Here is a 13,433-nt window from a genome sequence, read left to right on the forward strand (position 1 = left end):
AGGCAATATGCGGTGTTCGGTGTGCCCTAACGCGGTAGTAGGTGATACCGGTGAAGGGGGGAAAACATCCGGAAAAGTATTCCCGGTGTTTCGTGTTTTCGGGCAGAGGAGCCGAAGGGGGAAAGTTGCGAGTTCGATAGGTTAGGGGGGTGTGGCGGACGAACGGGTTGCGTATCCGGAATCGTCTCGTCGTTCTGAGCAACTTTCATGTTGAAAATATTTTAATCCGAGTTACGGATTAAAAGATATGATTTTCTAAAGATTTAATCATTTTCTGATTTTAATTATTTATTTAAATTCAACATTATCCAAAACAGTGTTTGCTGACGTCATCATGACGTCAGCATGACGTCAGCAGTCAACAGAGATGTTGACTGGTCAACTGACGTGTGGGTCCCACTAGTCATTGACTGTTTAGTCTAATTAGTGTGTAACTAATCTAACTACTGTTTAATTAAACTAATTAGTTAGTTAGGTTAATGTAATTATGATTAATTAATTTCTTAATTAATTGATTAATTAAATTATTATTATCTATTTATTTATTTTATTTATTTTATATATTATTTTAAATTCCTTTTTTTTAACAAAACGTTCTGGGGCTGGGGGCCCCATGTCAGTGGCCCCAGGGGGCCTTAACGGGTGTGGGCGCATGGGCGCGCGGGTGCAGGAGGCTACGGGGCAACCCAACTGGGGCGTTGGCGACCACGGCAGAGCGCCGGAGAAGAGGGGGGGCCGGTGGCCTGGGGCGGCCTAGGTGGGCGCGGGTCAGCAGTGAGGGGAGCCGCAGCGAGGGGGCGCGGCACACAGGGGGACGGGGAAGGGCAGCCGCAGCTGCGGTCGGCGCGGGCGCGCGACCATGGGCATGCGAGCGAGCGGGAGGAGGGGGAGGCGGTGCGGTGGCCGTGGTGCCGTTCGGCAATCCCGTCGACGCGACGGAACGGACGACGGAGACGGGGAGAGAAGAGGAGGCCGGGGGTGCGGCCATGGGCGCGGTCATGAGCAGGGAGCCGGCCACGGCGCGGGTGCTGCGCGTGCGGGCGCGACGCCGCGGGCGTCGGTACGGCCGCGGTGAGCGCGAGGGAGAGGGGGGGAGCTCATGGTGGGGGAGTAGGGACTAGGGCAGTGGGCTCGGGGCAGAAGACGGGGACGACGACGACGTAGAGGAGGCAGGCCGGCGATGGAGCGCTCCGGCGAGGACGAGCTCCGGGCGCGTCAGGCGTGCGGCGAGGGGCGCCGTTGCCCTAGGTGGCTGGTCGGGGAGGAGGAGAGGATGGGGCGGCGTCGTGTGGCGGCGGGGCGGTCCGGCGTGTGGCGGGATGGCGTCGGGGCGCAGGGGGCGACGGGGTTCGTTCCCCCGATCCGATCTGGATCGGGGAGGAGGGGGGAGAGCGAGCGGAGTGGGCGTCGTGCGGGAGGGGGGGAAGTGAGCGAGTGGGCTAGGGTTTCGGGCATCCAGGGGGAAGTAGAGGGCGCGGTTGGGCCGGCCTGGTTGGCCCAGAGGCCAGCTGGGCCGTGGCCCAGTGGGGGGGTTCTTTCTCTCTTTTATTCTTCTTCTTTTTGTTTTCTTTTTTTTTCTTTTCTTTTATTTATTCCTTTCGGTTTTATTAAATTATTAATTTATTTCAATTTTGAAGAATGTGAGAACAACACCTAAATATGGTATGTTAAAGATACCACCGCCACATTAATTTGGACAGCTAAATAAAATAGTTCAATATTTTACAAAATACAAAAGGCATTTAATTACTTTCTTTTGCTGCTGTTTTATTTTCTTTTGAGCATTTAAACTTTTTATAAAAATGTGGTTTCATCACCATAAATACCTATGTATTATTTGGTCCACTTCGAATATTTAAATTTTAATATTTGAAAACTTTTATTGTTTGCTCGATTTTGAATTTGAAATTCGAACTAGGTTCCGAACTAACGCGAGTTTATCCACAGTAACCGAGGTGACGTGGCATCATTAGCGGGGATTACTGTAGCTTAATTATCCGGGCGTCACAACTTCGCACCAGGGGCTCCCCCAATTTGGAGCTTCGTTGGCCGTTAGATCCTGGTGAAATTGTTCTTCAGTCATCTCGTTCGTTCGATTTTCATTGATCGTTTTCATTGTGTGGTTGTTTTTCCTCGATCAATGATAGATGGGCTCGTGCCATGTGCACGTTGGCTGGGTGAAGCATTCAGTGTTGGGGAACGTAGTAATTTCAAAAAAATTCCTACGCACACGCAAGATCATGGTGATGCATAGCAACGAGTGGGGAGAGTGTTGTCCATGTACCCTCGTAGACTGAAAGCGGAAGCGTTAGCACAACGCGGTTGATGTAGTCGTACGTCTTCACGATCCGACCGATCAAGTACCGAACATACGGCACCTCCGAGTTCAGCACACGTTCTACCCGATGACGTCCCTCGAACTCCGATCCAGCCGAGTGTTGAGGGAGAGTTTCGTCAGCACGACGGCGTGGTGACGATGTTGATGTTCTACCGACGCAGGGCTTCGCCTAAGCACCGCTCCAGTATTATCGAGGTGGACTATGGTGGAGGGGGGCACCGCACACGGCTAAGAGATCAATGATCAATTGTTGTATCTATGGGGTGCCCCCTGCCCCCGTATATAAAGGAGCAAGGGGTGTGCGGCCAGCCATAGGAGGAGGCGCGCCGGAGGACCCCTCCTTTTTCCTAGTTGGATTAGGACTTGGGGGGAAGGAGGAGAGAGGGGAAAGGAAAGTGGGGCGCCGCCCCCCTCCTTGTCCAATTCGGACTTAAGGGGGAGGGGCGCGCGGCTGCCCCTTGGCCGCCTCTCCTCTTCCTCCACTTGGGCCCATAAGGCCCAATAGCCTCCGGGGGATTCCGGTAACCCCTCCGGTACTCCGGTAAAATCACTATTTCACCCGGAACACTTCCGATATCCAAACATAGGCTTCCAATATATCAATCTTCATGTCTCGACCATTTTGAGACTCCTCGTCATGTCTGTGATCACATCCGGGACTCCGAACAACCTTCGATACATCAAAACACATAAACTCATAATAAAACTGTCATCGTAACGTTAAGCGTGCGGACCCTATGGGTTCGAGAACTATGTAGACATGACCGAGACACGTCTCCGGTCAATAAATAATATCGGAACCTAGATGCTCATATTGGCTCCCTTTGTCATCGGTATGTTACTTGCCCGAGATTCGATCGTCGGTATCTCAATACCTAGTTCAATCTCGTTACCGGCAAGTCTCTTTACTCGTTCCGTAATACATCATCCCGCAACTAACTCATTAGTTGCAATGCTTGCAAGGCTTAAGTGATGTGCATTACCGAGAGGGCCCAGAGATACCTCTCCGACAATCGGAGTGACAAATCTTAATCTCGAAATACGCCAACCCAACAAGTACTTTCGGAGACACTTGTAGAGCACCTTTATAATCACCCAGTTACGTTGTGACGTTTGGTAGCACACAAAGTGTTCCTCCGATAAACAGGAGTTGCATAATCTCATAGTCATAGGAACATGTATAAGTCATGAAGAAAGCAATAGCAACATACTAAACGATCATGTGCTAAGCTAACGGAATGGGTCATGTCAATCACATCATTCTCCCAATGATGTGATCCCATTAATGAAATGACAACTCATGTCTATGGTTAGGAAACACAACCATCTTCGATTAACGAGCTAGTCAAGTAGAGGCATACTAGTGACACTCTGTTTGTCTATATATTCACACATGTATTATGTTTCCGGTTAATACAATTTTAGCATAAATAATAAACATTTATCATGATATAAGAAAATAAATAATAACTTTATTATTGCCTCTAGGGCATATTTCCTTCAGTCTCCCACTTGCACTAGAGTCAATAATCTAGATTACACAGTAATGATTCTAACACCCATGGAGCTTTCGTGTTGATCATGTTTTGCTCGTGGAAGAAGCTTAGTTAACGGGTATGCAACATTCAGATCCGTATGTATCTTGCAAATTTCTATGTCTTCCACCTGGACTAGATCCCGGATGGAATTGAAGCGTCTCTTGATGTCACTACACCATAACACGAACGCAAGGGCATGTAAACTGCCGGGAGAACACACTTAACAGGGCAGGTAAACTGCCTGGAGTCAATTTCTCCCGGCAGATAGAACTGCCACGAGAACGGCTGCCGGGAATAACTTCTCCCGGCAGATAAATTTTCCTGGCAGTTTATCTGCCCCCAACAATATACATACCGGCAGTTCCATTGCCAGCACACACAAGTTTACCCGGCTGATAATCTGCCATCACGTTTTATTTCACCAATAGTCTAGGCTATTCTGGGCAACATGTCCCCAGTTTAATGATGTTCAGGCCTGGTGCAAAATTTCACTCGAGATTCAATAGCACACCCCAAACACTTTCATACTAAAATTTCAACATTTCAACATACATTTGTTCAGTAGCATCCAACCACATCAATTAACATAATTTACAACTAAGTTACACCAACTGTTTGAGCTTGACTCATGGCTACAACCATGTCCAATAAGACAATGGCATTATCACATTTTCTGCTCAGCCGTTTGTTGGATGACATTAGTACATTACCATATTCATGGGATGTCTTTTGAATACCATTCTCAGCACTATCCTGTGAATCTGCATTACTTGAAGAGGGCCACATGTCTCCAGCAGAAGAGTCACCAAACTTGCAATGCTCTGAAGATCAGACTAATCTATTGTGTTGTTACTATGAAGATCTTCTAGTGGTGATGCCAACCTGAACAGACAAGATGGTACAACTGCTATAAGGTAATAACTTTGTTAAATGATCTATACTGCAGCACAAAAAAATGGACATAATATCACATAGAAAATACATACTGGCATAATAATCATTTGGCAGGCAAAGAAGCAAATCATAGTGATGTTTTCAAAGCAAGTAGCATACAGCTACATATGGTAGTTGCCATGTATTTCTACTGCATGTTTTCAAACTTCCCCTGTGTATCTATAGCAATATTATTGCTGCTGAGTATGAATTCACAAACATTGATACCTTCCAGTACAGTTCAAGATATGTATAAACATGACATAAATAACCATTGTTTCATATTCATACTCGAAATGATCAAGTAAGCAAGAGTAGTTTCATTTTGACATATTGAGTTTTGCTATGCTAACAACTTGAATGTTTAGTCATGAGTCGCGACACTCAGAAGTTGAACTTCACAAATTCGTGTAAAATACTAGAATGTTTAGATCCTTAGCGGCAGCTATATGGTTGAGGTCAGCACAACCACCAAGGTATGTACACCGAGCCATTCAGCCGCCAACCACCTTAGCTAACCTCACTTCCTCTTCTGCCTTCTTGTTTCTCCTCTCATAATCTCATCTCCTCTGATCCTCTCCTCCAGATGGCTCCTCTGGTCCTCTTAATGCATTAAGTGAGATTGCAATGGATCAAGCTGTATTAGCATAAAACAAGCTGAAAAATGTGTGCCCGTATTGGCGCTTTTATTAAAATGACAAATTTACGTATCTGTATCGGCCTGATACTGAAACATGTATCCATGTCAGTTCAATATATACTGCTAAGCTTTTGTAAATAATTGTTCATGTCTCTCCTCCTTTGGATCATAAAAATAGAAGCATGATATGTCTAAACATAGATCTTAGCATGACACAAGATTCCTTGAATGTCCTTCCGCATATACATCTATGTCTCCTACATATTCTCTTCATAAGCGTTCTAATTGTTAGAGGAGTCATAGAGTTTTTAAGCCTCCAAATTAGCATGAGTGAGCATTTGACTGAGTAAACTTCTCCTTTTAGTTGAAAGAATGCAATATTGTAAATATAATTTCTTTAGTCTACTACTCAGCTAGACTTGGTCAATCTTAACTCGACAGAATGCAGCAGCCCATACCCAAATTTGCGCAACAACCAGTTAATGAACAACCTATATACATATAAAATTAAAAAATGGATACCATACGTAAATGATACAAGCTACAAATCTATATCGAACACATCAGAGATATATTAGTCGTGTTTGGTTGTAGAAGAATTTTTTATCCTGGAAATAACACTTATAGTGCAAACTGCAAAAGCATACAAATATTATTTTGTATTCTAGAGTATGAAAGTTTAAGCAAGGATTATGGCACCTATGTGAACTTACATCGCTCTAGGAAAGTATTTCAACAAACTAAGTGGTGTTAGTGTTACAGAAACAAACTCTCTGTCTCTCCCTCTCACTGACAATTTAAATAAAAGAATTGAATATTTACACTCAATTCAATGGCATTGCAGTCCCACTCCATTGTCTGAATGAGAGCATGGTTCATCTAGCAATATTGAATATTTAATTCTGACTGAATATAAACCATAATGCTGCTTTCAAAGCAAGTAGCTTTTACTAGCATGTTTTCAGACTTTCAGTGTGTATATATCTATAGCAAGATTACTACAGCTGATTATAAACTCACAAATGTTGTTCCTTCCAGTACATTCAGGCTGTATAGAAAATGGTAAATAGTAAACGGCAGGTCAGCCAATTTTTACACATGAGGTGCTTCCTTTTTGAAACAGCCCCCAGTTAAGAGGAAAAAAGTATAAGCATCTAGAACAAAATTATGCAAAGAGAGAAGCCTCCACGCATGTATATGTGGCTCCCAAGTCCCACCATCAATCCATAAAAAGGATTTTCTGAAAGAAAATAGAGCTGGCATAACTAAGGTAAAGGTCACTTGTGTTCCTCTCAAATAAATCACTTGTATTAGCATGGCATGTAGCGGGACTCTTGCGTGGAGAGGTCTCGGGGCTGTTTGCTAGGTTGTATAGGCGGGGCGGGTAGTTCTTGAGTAATCCGTGTGGTGAACCTTGGGCCTAAGGCCGTGGATGTAAAAACGTGGATGGGGCTCTCCACCTCTTTCTTCTATTAACAATTTAACATATGATACACATGCTTGTGCGTATTCTAGAGAAAAAAATCACTTGTATTAGCCAATGTGATGACTCAGTGTCTCCAATCGTGCAGTTTCTAATTGAAGTGTTGAAAATCAGATTATACGTGTGAAGAGAAATGTTACCACTCACGCGAAATTTTGTGAGCAAGGTTCTGTTTCTTTGTTCATTTGCAAGATTGTAGTTTACTTCTTTTTCCCAGGAGTGCTCTTTCCATGTTCTTTCTTAGGGCAGAGGATTCCTTCTACTTTCAAGGGGTGCAGCCTCATTCTACTTCCTTCTTGCCCAGTTGCCCTGCAGAGGCAAAACAGAAAATCATACATATAATGTTAGATTATGAATGTTTGCTAAGAAACAATGTGGCCAAAGGTAGGCACAAAAAAGAAAAATGTCAGCTCTCCAGGCTCGCGAACAGACAAAAGTTCAGAGGCCATGGTCGCTGACTATCTGGGGTAGCAGTAACAAAAAATCGACCCAACAAGTTAGGGGAACTCACTCATACCAAAAAGTCTAACAGCCTCGTCCCCTCCGAGCAGCCAACAAAATAGTAAGAAACCAAAAACATCTGGAGCAAGGCTACAGGAAAGAGGATACACGTGTAGTGTGCTCGGTGTAAGCTTCCCAATAGAGCAGAAAAATAGAGGTGCGCACCTTTGGTAAGGAAATGCACACCTGTATCGAGTCCACCGTGACGGATCTGACATCTGAGCAGCGTGGTGTGCCAGCATAGTGAGGAGCACGCACCGCTCCTGCCGTCGGAGTGGAGGATGCCGTGATGGGGATCTGTGCGCGCCACAGCCTGGTGGTGGGACGACGACCCTGAGACGACAGAGGAGGCAAGAAGCACGGCTTCCTCTAGTGCTTGTGGTCGCCACGCTCGCAGCACGATGAAGGGGGCTCCCTTCCCTCCTGGGGTCTGGTGCTGGAGAGGGAGGCGGCGTCGACCTCGCCGCACCGGGCGCCATCGACGCCGCTGGGGGTCGCCTAGGTCGGCGGAGGAGGGGGGCGGCGGAGGAGGCTATGTGGATTGTGGACGAGGGTTCGATTTGGGGAAGATCTGGTTGGGCCGACGATTATAATTGTCTTTTTTTTTTCTTTGAGCGGTCCACGCGCGCTGCCCGCGCATTTAGGCCCAATTATTTCGGTCTCCCGCCAAACAGACGCTCCCGGCAGATAGTGGGCCGTGAATTTAGTTCTCGCGGCAGACAAAGTGTCCTCACGGACGGAAATTCTTGCCAGCAGTCCGTACGCCCTCGTACCTACACTTCTGCCGGCAGTTCCACTGCCACTAAGTACTTCTACCGGTAGTAGTAAAATCCCCGGCAGATAGTTTGTCTTTGTTTTTGTATTTTTTCCGGCAGTTAACTGCCCCCAATTAAATGTTGTGGTGTAGTGTATGCTTGGTTCTCTTGTGAAATCTAGATTTCTTCACTAACGCAATTGCTCCAGTATTGTCATAAAAGATTTTCATTGGACCCGATGTATTAGGTATGACACTTAGATCGAATATGAACTTCTTCATCCAGACTCCTTCATTTGCTGCTTCCGAAGCAGCTATGTACTTCGCTTCACACATAGATCCCGCCACGACGCTTTGTTTAGAACTGCACCAACTGACAGCTCCACCGTTTAATGTAAACACGTATCCGGTTTGTGATTTAGAATCGTCCGGATCAGTGTCAAAGCTTGCATCAACGTAACCATTTACGATGAGCTTTTTGTCACCTCCATAAACAAGAAACATATCCTTAGTCCTTTTCAGGTACTTCAGGATGTTCTTGACCGATGTCCAGTGATCCACTCCTGGATTACTTTGGTACCTCCCTGCTAGATTTGTAGCAAGGCACACATCAGGTCTGGTACACAGCATTGCATACATGATAGAGCCTATGGCTGAAGCATAGGGAACATATTTCATTTTCTCTCTATCTTCTGCAGTGGTCGGGCATTGAGTTTTACTCAACTTCACACCTTGTAACACAGGCAAGAACCCTTTCTTTGCTTGATCCATTTTGAACTTCTTCAAAACTTTGTCAAGGTATGTGTTTTGTGAAAGTCCAATTAAGCGTCTTGATCTATCTCTATAGATCTTAATGCCCAATATATAAGCAGCTTAACCGAGGTCTTTCATTAAAAAACTCTTATTCACGTATCCCTTTATGCTATCCAGAAATTCTATATCATTTCCAATCAGCAATATGTCATCCACATATAATATCAGAAATGCTACAGAGCTCCCACTCACTTTCTTGTAAATACAAGCTTCTCCGAAAGTCCGTATAAAACCAAATGCTTTGATCACACTATCAAAGCGTTTATTCCAACTCCGAGAGGCTTGCACCAGTCCATAAATGGAGCGCTGGAGCTTGCACACTTTGTTAGATCTCTTTGGATCGATAAAACCTTCCGGTTGCATCATATACAACTCTTCTTCTAGAAATCCATTCAAGAATGCAGTTTTTACATCCATCAGCCATATTTCATAATCATAAAACACGTCAATTGCTAACATGATTCGGACAGACTTAAGCATCGCTACGGATGAGAAGGTCTCATCGTAGTCAATCCCTTGAACTTGTCGAAAACCTTTTGCAACAAGTCGAGCTTTGTAGACAGTAACATTACCGTCAGCGTCAGTCTTCTTCTTGAAGATTCATTTATTCTCAATTGCTTGCCGATCAACGGGCAAGTCAACCAAAGTCCACACTTTGTTCTCATACATGGATCCCATCTCAGATTTCATGGCTTCAAGCCATTTTGCGGAATCTGGGCTCACCATCGCTTCTTCATAGTTCGTAGGTTTATCATGATCTAGTAGCATGACTTCCAAACAGGATTACCGTACCACTCTGGTGTGGATCTTACTCTGGTTGATCTACGAGGTTCAGTAGCAACTTGATCTGAAGTTCCATGATTATCATCATTAACTTCCTCACTAATTGGTGTAGGTGTCACAGAAACCGGTTTCTGTGATGTACTACTTTCCAATAAGGGAGCAGGTACAATTACCTCATCAAGTTCTACTTTTCTCCCATTCATTTCTTTCGAGAGAAACTCTTTCTCTAGAAAGGATCCATTCTTAGCAACGAATGTCTTGCCTTCGGATCTGTGATAGAAGGTGTACCCAACATTCTCCTTTGGATATCTTATGAAGACACATTTCCCCGACTTGGGTTCGAGCTTATGAGGTTGAAGCTTTTTCACATAAGCATCGCAGTCCCAAACTTTAAGAAATGACAACTTTGGTTTCTTGCCAAATCACAGTTCATAAGGCGTCGTCTCAACGAATTTTGATGGTGCCCTATTTAACGTGAATGCCGTCGTCTCTAAAGCATAACCCCAAAACGATAGCGGTAAATCTATAAGAGACATCATAGATTGCACCATATCAAGTAAAGTGCGATTACGACATTCGAACACACCATTATGATGTGGTGTTCTAGGTGGCGTGAGTTGTGAAACTATTCTGCATTGTTTCAAATGTAGACCAAACTCGTAACTCAAATATTCTCCTCCACGATCAGATCGTAGATACTTTATTTTCTTGTTACGATGATTTTCAACTTCACTCTAAAATTCTTTGAACTTTTCAAATGTTTCAGATTTATGTTTCATTAAGTAGATATACTCATATCTGCTTAAATCATCTGTGAAGGTGAGAAAATAACGATATCCGCCACGAGCCTCAACATTCATCGGACCACATACATCTGTATGTATTATTTCCAACAAATCTGTTGCTCTCTCCATAGTACCGGAGAACGGCGTTTTAGTCATCTTGCCCATGAGGCACGGTTCGCAAGTACCAAGTGATTCATAATCAAGTGGTTCCAAAAGTACATCAGTATGAAGTTTCTTCATGCGCTTTACACTGATATGACCTAAACGGCAGTGCCACAAATAATTTGCACTATCATTATCAACTCTGCATCTTTTGACTTCAACATTATGAATATGTCTATCACTACTATCGAGATTCATCGAAAATAGACCACTCTTCAAGGGTGCATGACCATAAAAGATATTACTCATATAAATAGAACAACCATTATTCTCTGATTTAAATGAATAACCGTCTCGCATCAAACAAGATCAAGATATAATGTTTATGCTCAACGCTAGCACCAAATAACAATTGTTTAGGTCTAATACTAATTCCGAAGGTATATGTAGAGGTAGTGTGCCGACCGCGATCACATCGACTTTGGAACCATTTCCCACGCACATCGTCACCTCGTCCTTTGCCAGTGTTCGCTTAATCTGTAGTCCCTGTTTCGAGTTGCAAATAATAGCAACAGAACCAGTATCAAATACCCTGGTGCTACTGCGAGCTCTAGTAAGGTACACATCAATAACATGTATATCACATATACCTTTGTTCACCTTGCCATCCTTCTTATCCGCCAAATACTTGGGGCAGTTCCGCTTCCAGTGATCAGTCTGCTTGCAGTAGAAGCACTCAGTCTCAGGCTTAGGTCCAGACTTGGGTTTCTTCTCCTGAGCAGCAACTTGCTTGCTGTTCTTCTTGAAGTTCCCCTTCTTCTTCCCTTTACCCTTTGTTCTTGAAACTGGTGGTCTTATTGACCATCAACACTTGATGCTCCATCTTGATTTCTACCTTTGCAGCTTTTAGCATTGCGAAGAGCTCGAGAATCGTCTTATCCATCCCTTGCATGTTATAGTTCATCACGAAGCTCTTGTAACTTGGTGGAAGTGATTGGAGAATTCTGTCAATGATGCTATCATCCAGAAGATTAACTCCCAGTTGAATCAAGTGATTACAATTCCCAGACATCTTGAGTATATGCTCACTGACAGAACTATTCTCCTCCATCTTGCAGCTATAGAACTTATTGGAGACTTCATATCTCTTAATCCGGGCATTCTTCTGGAATATTAACTTCAACTCCTGGAACATCTCATATGCCCCATGACGTTCAAAACGTCGTTGAAGTCCCGGTTCTAAGCCGTAAAGCATGGCACATTAAACTATTGAGTAGTCATCAGCTTTGCTCTGCCAGACGTTCTTAACGTCGTCAGTTGCATCAGCAGCAGGCCTGGCACTCAGCGGTGCTTCCAGGACGTAATTCTTCTGGGCAGCAATGAGGATAATCCTCAAGTTATGGACCCAGTCTCTGTAATTGCTACCATCATCTTTCAACTTTGCTTTCTCAAGGAACGCATTAAACTTCAACGGAACAACAGCACGGGCCATCTATCTACAAACAACATAGACAAGCAAGATACTATCAGGTACTAAGTTCATGATAAATTTAAGTTCAATTTAATCATATTACTTAAGAACTCCCACTTAGAAAGACATCCCTCTAGTCCTCTAAGTGATCACGTGATCCAAATCAACTAAACTATAACCGATCATCACGTGAAATGGAGTAGCTTTCATTGGTGAACATCACTATGTTGATCATATCTACTATATGATTCACGCTCGACCTTTCGGTCTCAGTGTTCCGAGGCCATATCTGCATATGCTAGGCTCGTCAAGTTTAACCTGAGTCTTCTACGTGTGCAAAAACTGGCTTGCACCCGTTGTAGATGGACGTAGAGCTTATCACACCCGATCATCACGTGGTGTCTGGGCACGACGAATTTGGCAACGGTGCATACTCAGGGAGAACTCTTTTATCTTGAAATTTAGTGAGAGATCATCTTATAATGCTACCGTCAATCAAAGCAAGATAAGATGCATAAAAGATAAACATCACATGCAATCAATATAAGTGATATGATATGGCCATCATCATCTTGTGCTTGTGATCTCCATCTCCGAAGCACCATCATGATCACCATCGTCACCGGTGCGACACCTTGATCTCCATCGTAGCATCGTTGCCGTCTCGCCAATCTTATGCTTCTACGACTATCGCTACCACTTAGTGATAAAGTAAAGCATTACAGGGCGATTGCATTGCATACAAAAAAGCGACAACCATATGGTTCCTGCCAGTTGTCGATAACTCGGTTACAAAACATGATCATCTCATACAATAAAATTTAGCATTATGTATTGACCATATCACGTCACAATATGCCCTGCAAAAACAAGTTAGACGTCCTCTACTTTGTTGTTGCAAGTTTTACGTGGCTGCTACGGGCTTAGCAAGAACCGTTCTTACCTACGCATCAAAAACCACAACGATAGTTTGTCAAGTTGGTGATGTTTTAACCTTCACAAGGACCGGGCGTAGCCACACTCGGTTCAACTAAAGTTGGAGAAACTGACACCCGCCAACCACCTGTGTGCAAAACACGTCGGTAGAACCAGTCTCGCGTAAGCGTACGCGTAATGTCGGTCCGGGCCGCTTCATCCAACAATACCGCCGAACCAAAGTATGACATACTGGTAAGCAGTATGACTTATATCGCCCACAACTCACTTGTGTTATACTCGTGCATATAACATCTACGCATAAAACCTGGCTCGGATGCCACTGTTGGGGAATGCAGTAATTTCAAAAAAATTCC

General features: G+C 44.1%; 1 protein-coding gene across 6 annotated transcripts; it reads right to left on the bottom strand.

Moving 5' to 3' along the window:
* Positions 1-4,374: 4,374 nt before the first annotated feature.
* On the bottom strand, positions 4,375-8,031 carry LOC123189341 (uncharacterized). 6 transcript variants are annotated; one of them, XR_006495704.1, is made up of 4 exons: positions 7,620-8,031; positions 7,444-7,523; positions 7,080-7,241; positions 4,375-4,758 (listed from the first exon to the last, which is right to left on the bottom strand). XR_006495704.1 is itself a non-coding variant. In XM_044601737.1 (3 exons), exons 1-3 carry the CDS (start codon positions 7,910-7,912, stop codon positions 7,213-7,215), a joined length of 396 nt encoding a protein of 131 aa, XP_044457672.1. In that variant the 5' UTR covers positions 7,913-8,031; the 3' UTR covers positions 4,375-7,212. The 6 variants fall into 6 exon arrangements, 2 of the variants coding, with proteins under 2 accessions (XP_044457672.1, XP_044457671.1); XM_044601737.1 differs by having other exon boundaries at positions 4,375-7,241; positions 7,450-7,523; XM_044601736.1 differs by having other exon boundaries at positions 4,375-7,241.
* Positions 8,032-13,433: the final 5,402 nt, after the last annotated feature.

The sequence above is a fragment of the Triticum aestivum genome, chromosome 2A (genome assembly GCF_018294505.1).
Source record: "Triticum aestivum cultivar Chinese Spring chromosome 2A, IWGSC CS RefSeq v2.1, whole genome shotgun sequence".
Classification (NCBI taxonomy): domain Eukaryota; kingdom Viridiplantae; phylum Streptophyta; class Magnoliopsida; order Poales; family Poaceae; genus Triticum; species Triticum aestivum.